Raw genomic sequence first — 23,166 nt, forward strand, 5'->3', positions numbered from 1 at the left:
GGTTTCAAACAATGTGATGAGCAGGAGGCTCATCAGCCCCTTCCGTTTGCAGCAACAGCACTGCATCTGGCCGGGGTATGTTGAGAAAACCTTTGTCAGACAAAGCCCCTTCCCTCCATGCCGAGAGGGACCGTGACAGGCTTGAGAGATGGGCCTCTGTAAGCCTCATGAAGTTCAACAAGGCCAAGTGCAAGGTCCTGCACGTGGGTCATGGCAATCCCATGCACAAATACAGGCTGGGTGGAGAATGGATTGAGAGCAGCACTGAGGAGAAGAACATGGGGTGTTGGTGGATGAGAAGCTCAATATGACCTGGCAATGTGGCCTTGCATCCCAGAAAGCCAACTGCATCCTGGGCTGCACCAAAAGTAGTGTGGCCAGCAGGTCAAGAGAGGTGATTCTGCCCCTCTGCTCCACTCTCGTGAGACACCACCTGGAGTACTGCATACAGCATAAGAAACAACATAAGAAGCACATGGACCTGTTGGAGCGAGTCCAGAGGAGTGCCCACGAAGATGATCAGAGGGCTGGAGCACCTCTCCTTTAAAGCCAGGCTCATAGAATTGGGGTTGTTCAGCCTGGAGAAGAGAAGACTCCGGGGAGACCTTGTAGCAGCCTTCCAGTACTTAAAGGGGGCCTACAGGAAAGATGGGGAGAGGCTGTTTATCAGAGAGTGTAGTGATAGGATGAGGGGGAATGGTTTTAAACTGAAAGAGGGTAGATTTAGATTACATATCAGGAAGAAATTCTTTACTGTCAGGGTGATGACACATTGGAACAAGTTGCCTAGAGAAGTTGTGGATGCCCCACCCCTGGAGGTGTTCAAGGCCAGGCTGGATGGGGCTTTGAGCAACCTAGTCTAGTGGGAGGTGCCCCTGCCCGTGGAAGGGGGGTTGGAACTAGATGATCTTTAAGGTCCCTTCCAACCCAAACCATTCTATGATTCTAGGATTCTATGTAACTATCCACTGCCTTTGCAAATATAACACACAGCTTCATATTTCTATCAGACAGCACCAATAGAGGACTGTTAGTTGGGTTTAATCGCCTTTATTGAGATGTGATATGAAATGAGCCTGCTGAATGTGGAGCAGTAATATAATCAGTGCCCTAGTCTCAGCAGTGGCAGATCACTTTAGCTCCTGAAGGAGTTCCTTTCTGATTTTTCACGTGCTTAGGCTCAGAAGGATCTTATAGGTTTTTGGTTTGGTTGGGGTTTTTTTTGGTTTTGTTTGTTTATGTTTGTTGTTGGTTTTGTATATTTACAACAAAATACTCCAGGAACTGTTTAAAAACTTTCCAGTTAATAGTGGGGGGACTATTGTGTGAGAAGGAAAGTGCTCTGACTCTTCTGAAGGGAACAGACATACAAAGCGTGAAATGGTGAAAGGCATCTAGATCTTATTCTTAAAACTGATTTTTGAAATCAGGATTTTAGGCTTAAAGGCTTTAACACTCAAAGAATCATTGGAGTCAAAATGCTGAAAATTGGGGAGCTCATCAAGTGCTCTGCCCTTTAGGGAATACACAGCTCCAAATTAGCTGCAGGTCAGTATTTGCACAAATTAGATGAAGCTGGTCCTGTCAACGTGCATGCAGACAGCTTTTCATTAGCACCGCTCAGTCTCTCAGCCTGTCCTGGGTAAGTTGGCCCTGATCCCAGAGCCAGGTAGCTGCGTTAGCATCATGCTATGCCTGAGCAAATATTTTCTGCTTCTCAGCAGGATGCTTCACCCCAGGCAGAGCACTGTGCTCAGGCAGTCCTGTGGCTGCACTGGCTCGTAGTCTGCCTACACACAGCAAGTATGGAGCAGTTTTGCAAACCTCCCGTGAGGTATCCAGGGTCAGAAATCTGCAAGCCGAGTGGGGGGCTTCCTAAGGCAGCAGTTCTCAACATTTTTAGGCTGATCTTGTTCTTCACTGTAGCAGCTGGGTCTCCCATTTGCATCCACGCTCATGCTTGCCCTTTCCTTGAAGGACCCTTTGCGCTTGAAGGACCAACCTTCCTCCAGGCTTTGGTGACCCCTAGGCAGCAATGCTGAGCAGTTAAGACCTTGGGGACAACTCCGTGTTTGTCTCTTGTTGTCAGCCTGGGTCATAGAAGCAACTTCCTTTAACTGCTTTCTTCAATTTGTGGTAGAATAATCAAGGCAACAGAGACCATGTTTTGTTTTTAAAATTCCACATCCCACCTAATTCTTTTAATTTCTGTTGTTATCATTTCAAAGAAAAATGAATTAATTGTAATGAAGAAAATGGAAGCTAACCAGATATTTTAATGCATACAGAAATGTGAATATTCACTGCATGTGGCTGTTCCCTCTCACACTCTATGTATATTCTATTTAAAGTCGTTAAAGACATTTTAATGTTTTTGCTTGCCTTTCATTTCTTGGTGGGTTGTAAAATAAATACATTGTGGATTTTGTTGAAAATGACACCCTTAACCTGGGACTACTAAACTAGGCCAATGCATTCTTCCCAAATTCAGATCTTTAACGTGGCCTGTAAGAGGCACCACATGAAGATTGTCTCATAGGGGTATCTGTTAAATATGGTAGTTAATAGAAAGCTACAGATGAAAGGTCTCCTAATGCTGTAATGTATTGTGTTGAACATTCTGAAACAAATTCAGCCTTTTAGGAAAAAAACAGAAAATTTAATTTTAAAGGCCTGGTACAGTTCCCACTAAAACCAGCTTGATATATTTACAGTGACTTCAGTGAGAGGTAGAATGGCTTTCTAATTATATCTAACTTAAGAATGATTGGACTGGGAAAAGAAGAAATTTCTTCTCCTGGTGTTCTGAAAAATTATACTGCACCAAGAGATCAGAATTGATGAATCTCGGTACCTAATTCTAATGATAGAGTCTTTTATCAAAGCTGCAAAAGTACTTGATATATGGGGTAATAAAGAGAAAAACAAAGTAAAAATACCAACAGAGGACTCCACATCTAATCAGTTTTCTTGGTGTGGTGCTGGCAGGAATTTGGAGAAGATTTACGTACTTAAGATGAAATAGGGAAAGAGTTGGAGCCTGTAAGTCCTAAAGGAGAAAAATATCTGCAAGCTAGTTACTGCATGGGCAAGAGATCTTTTAATCACAGGAATTTTAAGATACCTAGGTTGGTGATGAAATGTCACATCTCCTAATAGTTGCTATATATATCTGTTTTGCACAAATCAAAGGGGAAAGCTGCTTCTGCTGCTCATTGCCTGCTGTTCTCATGAATAAACATATATTCTCATTTAACCATTTTGTTGCATTTTTATAAAAACAATTTCCACAAAGAAACAAACTAACCTGGACCCGAGAAAGAAAAATACTTCACAAGAAATATCACAGAATGACTCAGAGTACTTTCTGCTAGCGGGTCATCTCAGGCAGCTGGGGCAGATCATGTTCAAAGGAGAAGCTTTTGCTAGGAGCTGAATAGTGCTAGTGGAATGATTAGGTACACGACTGATGTGTACACCTGCACAAATCATACAGTGAAAATAGTAGGAACTAATCCAAAAAGTAACAATACTGTGGAAAATGGGAGTCTTTCCACTGCCTTCAGCGTACTGGCACATTTCTCCATAATCTTGCTTGGTTGGCATTTATAGAAATAAATAAAAATATCTGTCTTTAACAAACTAACTAATAATATTTGTCAGTTACAAAGGTCTTTACAGGCATGAGATAGAGTTTTGATCACGTGTATATATGTAGCATTTATTTTTAACCAGATAGATAGTCTTGGTGATCTTACTTGTGTGATTATCCTGAGTGTTAACTCAAGAATGTTGCAGTGTAAGCTCAGTAGAAAAGCAAAGGTGCGATGCAGTGTTTGCAACACATAAAGCAAAGAAGGGCTCAGTTCAGAGTAGGGTCTCCAGAGGGGTTTCAGCCCTTGCTAATTTTTTTCCCGTGGCATGACTGCACACTGCTGTATGGGAGCTGCACCACCAAAAAAGAAAATGAAAGTCTAGATATATGGAACAGGATGAATTTTAATGTATAGGAAGCATTTTGCTCATCCTTTACTGCCTTTCAGTCAGCTACTACTGCTGTTGCATAACTCAACTGTTCTTAAAATGTTTGTTAAATAGTTCAAAACAAATTGAAAGATCTTTGATGCTGAGTTTATGATGTAAACAAAAGGTAAAAATAAAATTACGTGTTTGTTTTAAAACAACACAATGTAACTTAAAGGCAATCTTAAATTATTCTTATTAATTTATATTAGACATATCATAGAATCATAGAATCGTCTAGGTTCCCCGCAGCGGCTGTGACTTTTTATAAAATTGGGTCTAGTGGAATTTGCTGAGCATTACCTTGCTCTGGGTGCTGGTAATTGTGCTACTTTGAAAGATAATTTCCAAAAAAAAAGAAAAGAGAGACAAGGTTTCGAAGGTGCAGTTGAGCACACAAAGGTACTTAATGATGGTACATTATTTTCTATTGAGAAGTGGAGTTTTCTGCTTGTAATTCAGCATGTTCAGAGCTGTCTGTGTAAAGGCTGATGTGGTAAGGACCAGCCTGGCCACCATGAAAGCCAGTGGTACGCCAGAGACTCGCCATTATGTGCGTTGAGCTTACCCCCACAAAATGCCATCCAGCTGGGGTCCTGGCTGTGGTACAGACCCTCGGATCTGCTTTTGGGACAGGAGTGTGGGGTCATCATGTACTCTCCAGGAGTCAAGAACTGAAATCACAGTTTCATTTTTTCATCCATTCTTTCTTCCCTCTGCCCCCATTCCACCAAACCCAAAATATGAGGGTCATAACTCTGCTACAAGATTTACAAGTTTTTCTTTTGACTAAGTACATTGTAAGAGTCACGTAGAGAAGAAATGTTTGGAAGTCAAGGAACAAATATTATAGATGATACTATAAGAAATAATGGATGTGAATGTTCTTAAAATATGAGCAGGTGCAGAAGAAAACACGAAAAGTATTCTATTAGGGTCTATACCTATTAATTTGGCATAATGATTTCCAGTAACTTAATTGTAACAAGCATATTTTTTACATCTGTGAAGTTAGCAAACTGGATGCACATTTGCATCACCCTCCACCTCGCTGCCTTATCAGGCTAACGGAAGTCCATTTGAACTGAAGAACCAACTTTTTAGAGAGCTATAATGGCTCTCAAATGTTACATTCTTGTTTTTTCCTTCTCCATCCTTTTTTTAAAATGGAAAAAAATGCAACAAAAATAATCAATTTATTTTTCCCAAGAAAGACTTAAAATAAGAAATAATGTCTAACATACATTCATTGGAAATGTAGTGTAATTCTCTTTCGTTTGTTTTACATAAACACAGAGAGAATATTAATATGAGAAGTTTCCCTTAAACTTTGATTGATTTGTAGTAATCAAACTGGGGGGGGGGAGGGGGTTGTAAGTATGAAAAATCCATTTTGCTTTTGTTGAAATGCATAATTAATACAAGTGTGTGGCTTGGGGACCTCCTGTTCGGAGCGTGTTTATTGCTACTGCTGTTCTCACAGTTCCTGTCAAAGAGCAGGGTTTCTGGTTTTCAGGAGTTTTTTAAAAAGGCTGTTGGCTGACTCAAAGTTTTATGAAAAAATGCTGAAATATCCCTTATATCCCAGAATCTGAAGCTTCTCAGAGCAGTTAGTCCTCCTGTCCATTTTAAACTTTATGTCAAGAATATAAATCTCACTGAGAAGTTGCATGGGGCTCCTACAGTTTGTAACTTCAGGTGCTGTGTACTGGTCCAAGAGCAGAAGTCCTACAGTTTCTAAACCTGACCATCCATGAAGAGCCAGGCCAGCTCCACCTGATTGCCAGAAGGGATCTAATCAGAGCATCGGAGAGAAAGATCTTAAGCTAAAAAAACGGGCATTTCCCTGAAAATTATTTTCACTGCTCTGCTCCTGACTAATACAAATAGATTTGCTTAACCCTGATGCTGTAAATTTGTAACTCTGCGTTGTTGGTTAAGGTAGATATAGCTGTATATCTGCATAGGGTATCCTAGCTTTCAATGAAGCAGCAGAGAGACATATTATTGATACCTAGAAATCTACCGTGCTAATTTAAAAGCAGTCTTAAGGGACTAAACAGATTTTAGAGTAAAAGGAAAACCATAGAGTTATAGAATCATAGAATATCTCGAGTTGGAAGGGACACATAAGGATCATCGGGTCCAACTCCCCGCTTCTCACAGGATTACCTAAAACTAAACCGCATGACTAAGAGCATTGTCCACATGCTCCTGGAACACTGACAGTCATTTTAGGTAAAATTTTTCTGGGTTGCTGTCAGGATACAGCAGAGGCCAGGGCTCCCTGAGTGCCGGGACCTGTGGGGGACCCAGAGTGGACGGGTAGGGCCTGGGGGAAGCCCCAGCATCTCCCTGGGGATGGGGACAGGCCAAGCGGAGCCTATGGCCAGACAGAGCAGGGCAGTGTGAGCTGGAGATCGGTCCTGCTGCAGCATTGTTGGGGCAGGCACTGACAGCCCCAGGGGGCTGACATGGGGTCCTGGGCAGTGGGCAGCATAGGGGGAGCCCCAGCGGATAGGGCAGGGGTAGTCAGGCCAGTGTTGCCTTTAGGACCCTGACACATCCTTTTGAGGTATATGAGGTTACTTACTCATGAAAAAAAAATCCAATCTAATCTCAGTGTGTTGACTTTAAAAGGCATTTTGAAATGATCTTGGAATCACTGAGGAGCTTCTTCCTCTTGTTTTAGCAACTGCTTTTGTTCCTCCATGCCATGCAGCCTGGCACCAGCACCTTATCAGGCTGCTCTGCCCATCTGCCATGTTGAGTTCTCCCACTCCTCTGCTTGGGAGCATCCATGAGGGGAACTGACTCAGGCACTCAGACGGTTGAGTTATGGCTCTTTGCTAACTTATGAAGAAACAAGTTCCTTTAAAGGAATCATTTTCCCATTATTTTTATGTCTCAGGGCTGGATTTATCTTGGATTTATCCAAGGAGCAGTCTGGAGTACCATCTTAAATGCCATTTCTGTGTCGTGGAGCAAGAAAGGAGAAATTGTAAATTGTCACTAACTTTTCAGGTGTTATCTACTGTTTCCTTTTGTTTATCTAGTTGCTTTGACAGAGTAATGTGCAAAGGATAGAGCCATCTTCTTTACCTCTTCCGTTTTCACACTTACTTATAGATGGCGCTATGCTTTGATTTGCCATGCATACCTATGCTTCATGTGGAGAAGGTCCTATCTAACCTTAATCTGTTTGCTTTTAACCTGCCACACTCTTACTCTTTTGATATCAAGAAATTGCTTTGGAGGTCCAAGTTTACAACTGAAGGATTTTAGTGGTTCTTGCATTACCACTCTCTCTCTTCAGCGTTATTGAACATGAATGTATTATCACCAAAGTTTTGGATTTCCTAAAGATGGATTCCCTGCAATATTTATGCTGCCATTCTATGTTTGCGAGGTATCTACGACATACAGAAAATGTTAAATTTGCTCACTTCGGTTAGAAGACTGTTGCACATTACTTAACACCCCAGAGATTTCTATAAATAACCAGAAATTTGTAAGTCACTTTGCGGCTGTGTGGAATAATGTTCTTTTGACAATGCACTGAGATGGAAATCCAAAATTGTAAGCAAATGCTGAGAGTTGTACTGTCGCAAGAACCCGAGCACGTCCTGAGTTGTGCTGAGCAAATGCTGACTAGTTTATTCAATTGCATTAGGCATCAATCGAAAAAAATATTTTTTCATTTCTGTGAAGATGATATATATTTCTCTTAGCTTTGTCAATTAAACATAGGTGTAATGGAAGCTGGTGATGTTATGATTTTTATATTGAAGTGAGATGCGTTTTTTGTCATAAGAGAGTGAATCAGAACTTTTTATTTGAATGTAAAGTTTTCTTATTTGCATGGATCTTTCTCCACAGTTAGTTCTGCTGGCTGTGGCTCTGACTTACCCCACTCTGCAAGCAGAGCTGGAGTATTGGAGAGGTTGTAATGGATGTTCCTTTTTCTCTATTGAAAGTCAGAGTCGTGTTCTGCCTGTGTTGGTGGTCAGCCAACCACAGAGCAGAGTTAACTTTCCAGGCATGTCAAGATTTTGCTTAACTCATTGAATTGAGATTTGGAGCATTTAGAATAGGAGACCATTAGACCAATAGAGGACTTGTACTTCCTTCCATGTACTTACATAATGGCATTTATGTGTCTTTAAATACACAGGAATATCTTTACTGCTATGAAGTAAAATTATTCTGATAGGGGTAGACTCATCTGACCAGTGTAAGCATCTATGTCCAAGTCTTATGCTTCCTTTACAACAGAGAAATGTAAGTATTGCTACACATGGGACATGATTCATCCGACCCTGACTTAGACATCTCACATAGATCCCATGAATTTTATTCTAGAAGCACCTGTTTCTGTTGTTTCCTGTAAAAAAGGGAGTAACTAGTTTAGTTGTAAACTGAGTGAAGCAAAGAATTCCACATTATCCACACTTGCACAGCATTAATTATCCTGGAAATAAGTTGTGTAGTTTTTATTTGAATACAAAATGATACCCTCCTACCTCTCTCCTTCCTGTTTCCACCTAGATTTCTGTTAAGTCACTGGTTCATCCCTCTCCCTCTCAAGCAAGACTGATCACTTTTGGCAGGTCTTACAAATCTCCAGTAATGGAGAATCCAGCTTCTCACCACTTGATGTTTCCATTCTTACTGACCCTATGAGTAGAAGAATATCCCACGTGAAACTCTCTTTTACCAATTTGAGCCTTTTACTTGTTTATTTCATAGTCACAGAAGGTTGAGGTTGGAAGGGACCTCTGCAGGTCATCTGGTTCAAACCCCTGCTCAAGCAGGGCCACCTAGAGCCTGTTGCCCAGGACTGTGTCCAGATTGCTTTGGATATTGCCATGGATGGATACTCCACAACCTCCTTGGGCAACCTGTGCCGGTTGTCAGTCACCCTCAGTAAAAACAAGTGCTTCCCGGTGTTCAGAGGGAACTTCCTGTGCTTCAATTTGTGCCCATTGCCCCTGGTCCTGTCTCTCAGCACTACTAAAAAGCGCCCGGCTCTGTCACCTTTGCACCCTTCCTTCAGGTATTTATTTACATGGATAAGATCCTCCTGAGCCTTCTCATCTCCAGGCTAAACAGTTCCAATTCTCTCAGCCTTTCTTCATAGGAGAGATGTTCCACTCCATTCATCATCTTTGTGGCCATTCGATGGATACTCTCCAGCATGTCCATGTCTCTTTTGTACTGAGGAGCCCAGCACTGGACACACCACTGCAGGTGTGGCCTCACCAGTGCTGAGCAGAGGGGAAGGATCATTTCCCTTGACCTGCTGCAGCACTCCTCCTAATGGAGCCCAGAGCACTGTTAGCCATTGATGCAGAGGCCCATTTCTGGCTTATGTTTGACTTGGTGTACACCAGAACCCCAAGATCCTTTTCTGCAAAGGTTTTCCCACTGGATTTGTAGAACAGTCTGACCTCTTTGCATCAGTTTTTAGTGTGTTTGAAGAGTTTCATATCGCCACCCCGAGATTTTTCTTCTTTGGGGTAAATCATCAAATTTTTTCAAATTTTTTTGTAGGTAGTACTTTCTAGGCCTTTCATCACATTCCTTGCTCTTCATCAGATTCTCTCCAATTGATCCACCTCTTTTTTATACTAAAGAGGAACAGATTTGGCCGTCTGGGGTCTGAACACTGGTGGTCAGAGCAGAAGGATTATTTCCTGCGTGTTGCAAGCTATGTTCTTGTTTACATAGTCCTGTATAGTGTGTTCTTTTGTAATGACAGCATGACTTGTTGGCTTACATACATCTCTTCCACTCTGTAGACTCTGGGCCATCTTCTTAGGAACTGATAGCCTTGCCTGTATTTTTTGCATTTGATTATTTCTGCCTAAGCATATTCATTGCCCTTATTTTGAGTCCTGGTTTTAGCCCATTTCCCCACTTTAAGAGATTTTTTTGAATTCCAGTGTCTTCCATCATACTTGCAGCCCTTCTTCGAGATGTGTCCCCTGGAAACGTGACAAGCAGAGTCATTACATTTCTTTCAGGAAGTGTCCTGTTGCCTTGTACAGTGCTCACAAAATCCCCTAAGCCCCTAACTGCTCAAACACTTCAGAATATCTTTCTGTAAATGTTGCTGAGACACTGTCATGTATTCTATAGGACTTTCAGAGAACTGAATCCAGCTGTTTTAAAATTTAGGCTAGCAGCTGGCTTACCTTTTTACAAGTCACTCTATACTTTCATCCTCAGTGTTCTGTGATGCTTTTTTTTTTTACTGAGCTTATGTTATTTTCTTTCTACCTTGAAGTGATGACGATGTCCAGGTTGATTTGTCATAAGCTGATTTTCCCCCAGTCTTCTCAGTCCTCTATATAATTATGGGCCTGTGGGAGAAGCAGCTTTGTTTATTCTCATTGAAGTCGTTCATCGTATGAAGTCAAGCATGCATGTGTAACTGTTTACAAAAAGCGTGGCCTAGCACTGCAAGTTTCCTAACCCACTCCCAATCAAAAAAACCTAAAAGAAGGCGGCTGTAATCACAGTTCGGGAGGGATTATGTACTGATCAAAGTCAAAGCAGCAGCTCCATTAAAATTTATGGATTGCAGAGGCTGCAGAATGCATGGCCTGGCCTGATGATGAAGAAAATTATTTTTTAAAACCCCAATTCTTTCTCAGAAATACTGTCTCATATTTCCCTTAATATTTCCCAGAAGTTGTGTACACCTACTCTCAGTCACTATTCCAAAACACCTGTCTTTGTACAGAGAAGTATTGTCTTCCATCAGTGCAACAAATGAGGCTTTTCCTCATGCTTTTCCTTAAAGACTAGGCAGTGGAGTTGACATCTGATTCATAAGCTTTTGATCCATGGTTAATCCTAGGGTGGCATGCATCCAGCGCCTGCAGAGCGTTGGATATTGTGTACCTAATGAAGTAGCTGTTGGTGTACAGCACAGTGGGAGACTGTCTCATGTTCTCAAACAGCAGCTTTAGAGTCAGTCAGTGTTCCCGGGGTGGGCCTTTGGGGAGAGGCTGAAAGAGTCCCTGAGAAGCAGGCCCTTTTCTGTTTGCTCCCCTTTATTTGAAGTGAAAGTAAAATTCAGCAATAGTTTTTGGTGTTATTTTTCATCCTACAGCTACTTAGGCTGCACCATCATTTCACACCAACACAATCCCGTAAAATATGACGTGCTATTGCTCAGTTCAAAATATTCTCTTATACCGCTGTAGATCAGGAGCATGTCCTCTAAAACCAGTGGAATTATTCTCATTTTATTCCATGATAATGTAGCATTTTAATGCTACATTAAAAGATGCTACATTAAAGAGATAGGAAAGCAATGAAACGTAGCATTAATGAAATACAACTGATGACAGAAATGTTTCAATATTTCCTTGCTTACAAGAAAGATAGATGATGTAATCCTGATCGTCTGTAGGCTTACAGTCTAGGTGTAAAGCAGTCCAACTTTGGGGAGAGGTGTGACTTGATATGGCAAGCTTCAGGCAAATCTGATAACTCGTTTCATTCAGTTATACTTTAAGAGGAGGATATAAGAGGCAAGAAAGTCCAAAGAAAAGAGATGGAGGTTATGCTGGATTACAGTTGCAGACTGAAGTCCTCTAGAAAAAGTCTAAATCATCTCAGAAACTTCTTTGGAAAGGAAAGGGCTTTGCAAAAACTGTGAAGATGATGCAGTATTAGCTCTTCTCTGTTGATGTGCTTTACAAGACCTGAGTGTTTCTCCCCAGGCAAACTGGGGCAGCTTTGCTTCTGCTGTCCAGTTCCCTGATTTGGCAACTTGAAAAGACTAGCAGACTAGTTTCTAAAATAAACCCCCTCAGTCATCAAGAGAGAGCAAGACATCAGAAGTAGTAATATAACATGAAAGGAGTGATAGGAAACATCAACAATTCCTGTTAAGCAGAGCAAATGATAATGATATTCAGAGGATAAAGTCAAAACAGCACCGAACCTTTGACACTTTCAGGAAACTGAGCGGTTGTGTAGGGAGAATATCTTTGCAAAAGTTTCTAAAATTGCAGTAGAAACCCTCAACCTTGTTGAAGCAGGGGCTCAGCTCACTTGGGCAGAAGAACAGGTTATTATTAGTCAGGCATTGTACAGGATCGGCTGTGTCTTCTATTGCTTCTCACATATAAGTCTCGAAGTGTGTTATAGGGTGGTCAATATTATTGTTCCTGCTGTGCTGAAAGGCCAAATAAGCACTCAGAGTTGATAATTTGCCTGGGGTTACCCAGAAGCAGAGCAGAGGACTCCAGAGCGTCTGTTTAGTACGTTGTTCACTCAATCAGTGTTTCCTGAGAAGAATCCACCCGGGGAAGGTTGGCACAATATATTCACACGGACAGAAATCACATCAAAGAGTTTAACACCTCAAATTGACAAAGGCGAAGCAGGAGCACAGAGGGATGCGTTAATTTTCTTCTAGTCTCACAGCAGGTTAACAGAGGAAACGCGGCTGCCAGGCCAGGTGCCTTGCCCTGCTGACAAGCAGCCCACCCCCAGGCCAGGCGGACCCAGACAGGGTCTGTGGTCACACTCTCTTCTCCTGAGCTGACACCCTGTTTTCACCTGGAGGTGGAAGAGAGAAGTGGTAATATGAGATACATCTATTTTGCACACCGCTGAAGTTCTAGGAACAGAAAACAGAAAAACTCCCTGGCAAAGGGGAACAAAATAAGAAGAGAATTTAGAAATGCCATACCATGCATTTCACATTTGACAATTCGTACTTCAGAGTTAAAACAATTGTGTACGTGCCCTTTGAAAGCGTGAGGCTGCATGCATGAAGAAAGCACCTATTTCCCTTATGCTTTGAGCAGGGAGCCATATGTTTTAAAAATTAAAAAGAGCAATTAGTCTTGGCGCATTAAATCTGCCTGTCTAGGTAGCTGACTGGCTTTCTCACCCAAATGACTGTCCCAGAACAAAGCTGAGGAAACAAGGCTTAGAAATGTAAATATTAGTAGGTGTGCAGGAATATAAATTAGGAAAATTGACAATTTTAGCTACTTTCATTTACTTTCATATGCTGAGTTCCCAGGCTGGCATCAGACATTACATCTGTCGGGTTGCTAGCAGAGTGGGGTATGGAGGCAGAGGGGCGTGGGGACAGGATAGGCTCAGTACCCATATTGACAGTAGGATCTGCAATTGCAGCATATTATCTGATATAAGAAATCCCTAATAGAAGCAGCAGCTTCCCAACATCTCCCCCAAATGTCGAAGGTACCATGTAAGGGTAGCTGTCAGCTCAGCAGGAGCTTTCAGGCCTCTGGACACTTAAATCACATCTGGATTCTCTGATTGAGGTTTTCCTATTTTGCTTGGGAGGATTATGGATGGAAGGAGGATTAAATGATAAAGTGAATCATGTGAGAGTGAGGGAATGCCTACATGATAAAAGAAAGGGTGACTGGAGGAGACCTTTTTATTTCAGTGGATTGTATGGAATACAAAAGTACAGATTTAAGGCATTCTGGTGCCTAACACTGTGCTTAGATGCACAAGGTTTGTGTGTTGTGCCTGCTTGGACTATGAGATCCTTGGGGTAAAGACTGTGTTTTTTTTAGATCACCTAGCACAGCATTGCCCTGCTCTTTGTGCAGTCCTGGAATGCAAACATTAACTATGATTGTTTATCATGGCAGAGACTATGGCGGACTGTATTTACAAAGAGATCCAGTTTATCTGCTTTAATTATTTTCTGCTTAAAGAAAATATGTTCATCTTAGTTTTCTGTTTGCTTGGTTTTGTTTATTAAATACTATATCCAGGTGAGAAATGTGCCTTTGCAATATTTGACAGTTACTTTTATAAGTTAATACAAATCAGAATGTATGTAGCCCCAAATGTCAATGCCAATGTCAAATGTCAATCATTACAGTTGGTTTTCAATGTCCATTTCAATATGGTAGTTTTGTGCTTGACTGCCATCATGGAGCAAGAGGTAGCAAGCCAGGGCCTCATTGGTATCAACCACTGGACAGCACTCAAAACATCTAGCCATCTAAACTAGGGGGGCGTGTTGATCTGCTTGAGGGTAGATTGGCTCTGCAGAGGGATCTGGACAGGCTGGACCGATGGGCTGAGACCAATGGTATGAGGTTCAACAAGGCCAAGTGTCGAGTCCTGCACTTGGGTCACAACAACCCCATGCAGCGCTACAGACTGGGGGCGGAGTGGCTCGAAAGCTGCCTGGCAGAAAAGGACCTGGGGGTGTTGGTGGACAGCCGGCTGAGCATGAGCCAGCAGTGTGCCCAGGCAGCCAAGAAGGCCAACAGCATCCTGGCCTGCATCAGGAATAGTGTGGTGAGCCGGACTAGGGAAGTAATCATCCCCCTGTACTCGGCACTGATGAGGCCTCACCTCGAGTACTGTGTTCAGTTTTGGGCCCCTCACTACAAGAAGGACATTGAGGTGTTGGAGCGTGTCCAGAGAAGGGCTACAAAGGTGGTGAAGGGTCTGGAGGACAAACCTTATGAGGAACGACTGAGGGATCTGGGGTTGTTTAGCCTGGAGAAGAGGAGGCTGAGGGGAGACCTTATCACCTTCTACAACTACCTGAAAGGAGGTTTTAGAGAGATGGGAGCTGACCTCTTCTCCCTGGTGACAAGTGATAGGACAAGAGGAAACGGGTTCAAGTTATGTCAGGGCAGGTTTAGATTGGATATTAGGAAGCATTTTTTCACTGAAAGGGTTATTAAACATTGGAATAGGCTGCCCAGAGAGGTGGTGGATTCACCATCCCTGGAGGTGTTTAAGAAAAGGGTAGATGAGGTGCTTAGGGACATGGTTTAGAAGTGGTGGTGTTTTTATCAGGGTAGGTTAATGGATGGACTTGATGATCTTAAAGGTCCCTTCCAACCTCACTAATTCTATGATTCTATGATTCTATGATTTAAGAGGCAAATGGAAAATCTATAAGCCAGTGTGATGAACCACCTGCTACTCCTTTCCTACTGTTACTTCTTCTATTCCGCAAATACAAATTGCAGATTTCTTGGTGATAGAGATTCATGTAGACTCTAACAGAATGTCAGCCTTCAACTCTGCTGCACGTATGAGAAGGCAAATTGTAAACAGGAGCATTGGTACACTTTTTCCGTTACATTCATTATTCTGTGGAATTCTTTCTCCTGTCTATTCTTATTTGATTCCTCTATAACATAACCACATTTGACTTAGTGGCTGTTTTGCTGAAGAACAACGGAAGCTACTTCACCATTTCACTTCCTTTCAGATAGTTGTCATTTCCCTTTAATTTTGTGCTTTTTATAATTTATAGCTAAGTAACAGAGAAGGAGGTACTCTGGAATTTGCTGTTAAAGTGAGGTACATTCCAGGAGCAAAATTTAGAAGCATCATTTACACACCATTCTGAGAAATGCATGTTATTGTGGTTGCAAAATAGAATCCACCATTTGATTTGGGAATACTTTTGTGTCAGTATATGCTATTTTCTGACTCACCTTGGTGAGGAGACTATGTGAATCTCATTACTTGAATAGATGAGCATAAGAGGCTTCTGTATAAAAGGCTACAGTTTATGTCTATCATTTTAGCTGAAGAGGAAAGACGGGGAAAGTAGAATGGAGACCCACATCTATCAGCTAATTTTTCCTTTTCTAAATTCTATTTTTGTTTTGCAGGTGATGGAAATTAAAGGACAAATGATTCATGTGCCAGAATCAAATTCGATTTTGTTTCTGGGTTCCCCCTGTGTGGACAAGCTCGATGAACTGATGGGCCGAGGCCTCCATCTTTCGGACATACCTATCCATGATGCTACTCGCGATGTCATACTGGTTGGGGAGCAAGCAAAAGCCCAGGATGGCTTGAAAAAACGAATGGATAAGCTGAAGGCAACGCTAGAATGCACACACCAAGCCCTGGAAGAGGAGAAAAAGAAAACTGTAGATCTGCTTATTTCTATTTTCCCTGAAGAAGTGGCTCAGCAGTTGTGGCAGGGGCAGCAGGTTCAGGCCAGGAAGTTTGATGATGTCACCATGCTCTTCTCAGACATTGTTGGCTTCACTGCCATCTGTGCGCAGTGCACGCCCATGCAGGTCATCAGCATGCTGAACGAACTCTACACACGGTTTGACCATCAGTGTGGATTTCTGGACATCTACAAGGTAATAGCTCAAGTCCTAAGTTAGCAAAATCTAATCAAAACTAAGATAGCAGAAAATCCCAGTAGCCATCTTCCTAAATTACAGACCTTCCATATCAAAATGGAAAGGCAATAATTTTATTTCACATGACAAAAGTAAATCTGAAATATGCCCACTGAAAATCAAATACTTTCAAACTGAGCTGTCATCGTGGTTCACCCATAGGAATATATGCCTCATATTCCCATTTTCCCATAGGAATGTACTCCTCCAGTATTATGGCCTGGTTTCCTTTAGGTGACACATCAGCCACAGTGTCCTAACGGTGATGAAGTGCACAGTGGTGATCCTAGCCCAAGCTGCAGCTCCTGGAAGGCACTCCAATACTTTCTGTTTCAGCTGAAACTTGAATAGATAAGGTTTCAGCACTTATATTTCTCCTGAAAGAATTCAAATTTTCTATAAAAAGCAGAGCATTTGCTAAAAAAAGTGTTATAAGAGAGGTATATTTCCACTGAAAACCAGGAAGAGGACAGCAGATGTCCATTCATAGTGAATGGAATGAGTGGGACATGGCACTGTGGTGCCACGTGCCTTTAGTGCTCTATAGAAAAGGATATGTCGAATGTGTTGGTGCTGTTACAGACTTCATCACCTTCACTTCTCTTCAGTGAATTTGTTGTCCAGTATGTATTTGAGAGAAAAAAGAGGGAGGTAGAATTTAATAAATGCAGTTAAGATATTATCTGTGTAATTATACTGTGAAATCTACAGGGTATATATTTTGTATATGGAATACTTTAAATTTTGTGATAGGATAGCAGACCAAATTTGTTTTTATAACTGAATGCACCAAAGAAAAAAAAATAATTGTAAAATTACATATTGACTTCATTTTGTGCCTGAGGATTGCAAACTAAATCACCAGTCTTCAAACTGTTTCAAATAGAATTTGTTGATAGACTATAGAGAAAAGGGTTTCACAAGACTGCTGTCACTTTCATTTTTAGCCTCTAATACACTTTAAAAGGCATCCAAAAACATTAATTACTCACCTAAATAATAATTGTGGCTGAAGAGTTACAGTACATACCACAGATAGAACTGAACACAGTATAGGTTGGTAGTACAGTATACCAAAGCAAAAGATGACACTGTAAATAAGTTTTGTGTTCTGGGCAAGGGGTTTGTATTACTAATGCTCAGAAGCCAAAGGCCATGTTGGGAGAGGACTACGATGGAAGGTACCAACCCTGATATGAAAATTGTTATGGTGATATAGTCAGAAAATACTGGAAGTTTGATCTCCGTTTGTATTAATCTGATGTTGCTGCAGTGGATCTCGAGCCAACTCTGAGAACGGGAACTTGAGGAACTTCGAATCCACAGTCAAGAGTGATATTGAGTGACCCTGTTTCACATGCTGTATCTGGTACATGGGTGTAGTTAGTGTTTTCCCAGATGATTAATTTTAGTTAGCTGTTTTCAGGCATTCAGGGCATTCTTTGTTGAAAACTATGGCTGCATGGGAATAGGAAGTAAAGTCTGTAAAACTCTATGACCTGTTTGGAAGGAAGGTTAGTTGAGTCCTGTGAAAACACTAAGAAGGAATATTTATACATAGGTCATGAATATCATATCATTTAGACCATGGCTTTCTGCCTTTCACCTAGCTTTGTGCCACTTTAGGTAGAAAGAAATTATTGCATGGAAATACTGTCCGGACCTGTGAAATAAGATGACGGCTGCTGAGATAGGCAAGATAAGATTTATGCATTCAGAAAAGGAATAAACACTCCAGAAAGTTAAGAACCACATGTAAATATATGAGCAGGGGAATAAACAAAACTTAATTTTCTATGGAAGGATGTCTTACACCTCTAACATCATTTCTCCACTCTTACTGCTTTAATACAGCCAGTTTTTTCTCAGATCCTTTCATCCTGGGTTTTCCTCCATCTCCCTACTTCCATGTCCCCTGAGCATCTCTACGTCTTCACAGTGTGCACTGTGGCTAATGTGGAGCTGTATGTACCTTTTATTTCTCCCCCCAAACCTTTTTTTTCATTTGTTTTTTAACTAGAAGTCTAAAAAATTTCCTGTGAGGTTAAGTGAAAATGACTCAGTTGACCATTACAGAAAGACTAAACTCAGGCAATGAACCCTTTTTCTTTTCCTTAGAGAGTCAGGCTTAAAATAAAATGCAAATTATTTTTAAAAAGCATTTGCATTTAAAAATAAAAATAGCTTGTGCGTTTATATCTTTTTCATTTGTTTTAGATGATATTCGGGTTTATTTAGAAGATATTCAAGTTTATTGCTAGGAATGATCGCCACCACCACAACTATAATTTTAGAAGGTATTGTCAGGCAGCAAATTTTAGATTTGTAATCACCAGTATTTGTACCTACAGCCTTCCTCTAAGATATATTCCTGTAACTAGGCTATGGAAAATTATCATGTGACCTATATATACATCAAAACAGATCAATTTTCACATTTGCTTGTTTTTAAGCAACACGGCAAGAATAATTTGCAAAGATCATTTGGTGAGTACTTCTGAATACCAGTTTCACCGTTTTGTAAACAGAAAATTAATCAAAATTCATTAAATAAATTCCATGCTGTAAGTTATTCACCCAGCTTTACTGTTGCAGCATTTGGAATTCAGAACCTTGGTGCTTCTAATCTTGGACTCAGACGATGAATGTAATATTTTCGATTGTCTCACGCTATTCATTCGGGGATGTTTACATACAGAAAAGTATGGCACGGAAAGAACAAAGATCTTTGCATTTAACAAGTCAGACAGAGTGCAAGCATAACGAGCCGTGGGATACAGAATAAGACTAGCTCAGAGAGGACTGAATGGGGATGAGTTAGACTTTGAAATTTCTTAGAAATGAAAGTAGCTATAACTGATGGGGTAGGGAAAGGATATCCAAATGGATGGATGCATAGGTAAGAATGACACAGGCAGATGATGGGCTCAGATAATGAACTTCACCACAGCATTTTGAATGGACACCAGAAATGACAGATTACACTTGTTTAGGCTGAGCGAGAACATTGCAGTAATTGAGATGCATGGTGACACAAGCTGGGTGACAGTTTTAGCAATCTGGAAGAATCTGTGTTTTAGAGAGTGAAACTTTAGAAAGAATCTGCTTACATATGGCCTTGATGAAAAGATCAAGAGGGACACTCTTGGGCTAATCACAGAAGGGAGAGGATGTGAGAGAACTGAGACCTGGCAATGCATTTGGAATCTGGTGTTGCTGACTATCTCAGCTAATTATATTTGGCTTGGAATTGAGGAATGGGAGAAAAAGATGCTGTCAAGGAGTGCAAATCAAAGCAATGTAGATGCAGATGCTTGGTAAGCTGGTGTCTGTGGACATGCAAGTAGAAACATGGACTCCAGGAGCAGAAGTAATGGGAGAGAGATCTTAGTAAATTTTAGAAGCAATTACTTTGGGGAAAAGATATATTGGTTGGCCTGACTGTGTCTTTGTTTTGACCTGTTTTTCTCTGTATCTGAATTCCTGTTGTTTATGAGCGAAGCTGGAAACGATGCTCCAGCTAAGCCATCTCTTTATCAAATAAGCTATTCAGATATGCTGCAGCCATGGCTGGTGGCATTTAAAACCTAACCCTGCAGACTGAAATCTTCCCTGCTTAAGATTCCTGCAGCTTCTGTTTCTCCCTCCAAGTGATGTCTTTGATGTGGGATCATTTTCTATATTTTTTCTTGTTGAGTCCTTTTGCCTGTGTAGGCCTTCTTTCTCAGCTCTTTTCCCCAGTTTCCTTTCTGAAACAACCCCATTTCCCTCCCTCGCCCTTTAACTACTGCATGGAGTACGGGCAGCGTGTACTGTGGCTGTTTTATTGGCCGTGCACGCCCTGGCTGGATGGCGATATATGCTGGCTGGGTAACGCCACGCCAAATAGAGCAGAACCCGGCCTGCTCCTGTAGGTGTTGGTTTCGTTGTCCTTTCTCTGGACAGTGCAGCATTTGTCCTTGAAGGCAATTACAGATTTTTCCCTAACACTAAACTTCACTGTCTGTGAAGTGCTGAGTCCCACTTCCCATGTCTAAGCAGAGAGTTCTAAATGCTTTCGAAAATGAACTATTGCCAGCTGCCAAAATTTATTTGCTATACTTTTGTTGTCAAAATTTTAATTGAAAGTTTATTGGATATTTATCGAGTAAGACAATATAATTCCACAGGTTAATTTTATAGTTAGAATTCACAACTTTGCTATGTGAATTTCTGCTTTCTTTTTGGTTTCATTATTTGGCTAAACTGACACTCTCTCTGAGTGCTGCCACACACATGCCTCAAATTCCTTTACCAGCTTCCTTGGGGTTCTCTTTGGCTATTATTCCTGGCAACATTATTTCAATGACTTTACACTGAATGATATTATTTTATTTTTTTCTGAATGATACAGTCAGTATGTCAGATCTTCATTTTCTGATTTTATGCACCTAACTCTGGCTAGAGCCTTAATTTTTGCATGTTGTAAAGACCTGAGGGTGGGAAGTCTGGACTGCTCTGCAGTCATTCGAGACCGATACTCACCAGTTCTGAAAAATGTTGTTTATATTGAGGTTGTGATATACTGCTTCTAGGAACCTAATTTTAAACTCACATTTTCTAAAAATACCACTTTACATTTTTATACTGGTAGTTTAAGTTGCAGAAATCAGTATTCATTTTACAGAAAATATCAGTACTTTCTCAGTGCCATGACTATACCTCCTTTAGAACTGATATTTGTACATATTCATATATATGTTCTTAAGCTTACTCTTAGTGCTATAATGACTAAAGAATATTGCAATGATAGGAGTCATGAGCTTCAGACTATTATGAGGTTTTCCAGGCTTTATGTTTCATAAGTTAAAAACCATAGTCTAAGTTTTCATGTAAAATCTATGGCCACTATTTTTGTTTTCTTTCTATCACTTCTGCAGTTTTAACCTTTTAAGTTCAGCGCAACATGACCGTTTTGAGAACTCTTCAAATTGTTTTAGCTTCACCTTAGACATCTGCAGAATGAATATTATTACGAAATACAATTAAAACATGTAAATGATACTGATACTCTTATATGAGCAATGTGATACGCATAAAATACTGTAATATACGTTTTTTTGAGATGAATAGGCGCAGGTGCAGTTTTGGGGATTACTCGTGTACTATGTGTTGCTTCTTCCTGTTAGTTTAAAGTCAGTGGGTTTTGAATGGGTAATACAAGAAAATGGGTAATAGAAGAAAATTTCCATTGCCCAGAAACTCTCTCTCTCCGTAGTGCCACCCAGCCTGGTAGAGCAACCCTTCAGCGTGCTGCTCTGTTCAGGTCCCACCAGAGGAACTGCCTTCTTTTCCATGCTCTGAGCAGGCTGTAGCACTGACTTTCTCCTTGAACTCTCTGGCTGTGTGTGGATTTGCTGGCGCGTAGGTGTGTCTCACTCCAGTATGAAGTCAGGGCAAAGCTGCGGCATCTATCTTTTTTTTTGGGAACTCAGAAGTGTTCTTGGGTTAAGTTAAAAAAAAAAAAAAAAAAGAAACACAAAAGATTCCTTGAATTTTCCCTGCATATCTGGTGTATCACCACTCAAGTGCTCCAGGATATTTTAGGGCTTTCCATTACTTCAAGCATGTATTTTTCTGCAGCTTTGTGGAGGATATACACTTTTTGTCTTAAGGGAGATGTGCAAATGAAGTCAGACATGCAGGCTCCAGAAGAGTTATTCTTTACTTTACAAACATACAGACCTGGAAAAAGCAGTAAAACATCTGTGCATGTTCCCCTGCTTTAGGCAATTCATCACTCAAGAATCCTCTAAAGAGTCTAGGACTTCTGCTTCTGTATATAATTTCTTCTTCAGGAATACTGTGCTTGTATATATTTCCTTCTCTTTTTCTCTTTTGTGTCCCTCCTGCCACTTTTTTATTGTCTGAAAAGCACACATTTGTTTACAAGCGTCCCGCTCCATTTCTGTCATGCTGCTTGGGAGCCTTAGAGGCTATATCCAACTTGCAGGTCCTGGGAGTGCTTTCCATGTCCTCAGTTTGTGTGTGAACCCTGGCCATATCCTGACTTTTTATTTGGACAGGACCCAGAAGAGTATCCTCCTTTGGGGTTCCCTGCTCCATAATGAGGACCAAGCTCAGAGATACTGGCTGGACAGGAACCATGACTGACAGCATGCCCTGTTGCAGCATACACGTCTCCTTGATACTGTTTTGTAAAACCCACCATTAATACTTCAGTCCTTTGTTTTCTTGTGTCATGTTTTTCCACCTTCTGAATTTTAGTCCCTCTGAGGGATTGGAGAAAATGGATTTCACTTTCCATCAGCCTAGGCTATTTCCATTTAAACAGTCCAGTATTGTGTCAGATCTAGAGGATACATAGCACAACTGTGACAACATACGACTGGCCCTTCATATACCTGATCATGCCAAGATACAGCATGTTCATTCCTGCAAATAGCATTCATAACTGTACCTTAATTTCTTAACTGATTTAAACTAATATGGAGGATACTTAGGTAAGTTAAGAGAAACTTGCTAACATATGAGTTTCAAGACAGAAATTAAAGCTTATGTAAACTTGAGCAGGATGTTGTTGTTCAGTAGTAGTTTTAATGCCAGGGATACCTATAGCAAATTAATACCACTCTTACATCTGGAGAAGCGCAGTCAAATTAAACTGAAATGTGTATCAGGTTATGTGTGATTATTTTAATATTTGCTTATTTTGTTAAACAGTTCTTTACTTTGACATTGCAACTACCTCATAAGGCAGAACGCCAGCCCAGACACTCGCTATTCACCTGACACATTTGATGTGATTCTTGCAATTTCATACTTGCCTACAGGAGAGAGAAATCACTTATGCACTATGACTTTCGTAGTCCATGACTGTTGTGTGCAAGCCTAATGTTGACATCATGTAAACTGTAAGTCTTCTAGCATGTCTCTATTTTAACTAGTGAAATAA

The 23,166-nt window shown here is 40.9% G+C and overlaps 1 protein-coding gene across 1 annotated transcript in view; it reads left to right on the forward strand.

Moving 5' to 3' along the window:
- Positions 1-23,166, forward strand: part of GUCY1A2 (guanylate cyclase 1 soluble subunit alpha 2) — a gene marked incomplete at its 5' end in the record, with an annotated part of 165,423 nt that overhangs the window by 74,335 nt on the left and 67,922 nt on the right. Inside the window, one exon of the mRNA XM_082496347.1 lies at positions 15,684-16,169. Within this exon, the coding sequence (XP_082352473.1) occupies positions 15,684-16,169 (486 nt within the window). The remainder of the gene's footprint in view (positions 1-15,683; positions 16,170-23,166) is intronic.

The sequence above is a fragment of the Vanellus vanellus genome, assembly GCF_965231255.1.
Source record: "Vanellus vanellus genome assembly, chromosome: 1".
In the NCBI taxonomy this organism is placed as follows: Eukaryota; Metazoa; Chordata; class Aves; order Charadriiformes; family Charadriidae; genus Vanellus; species Vanellus vanellus.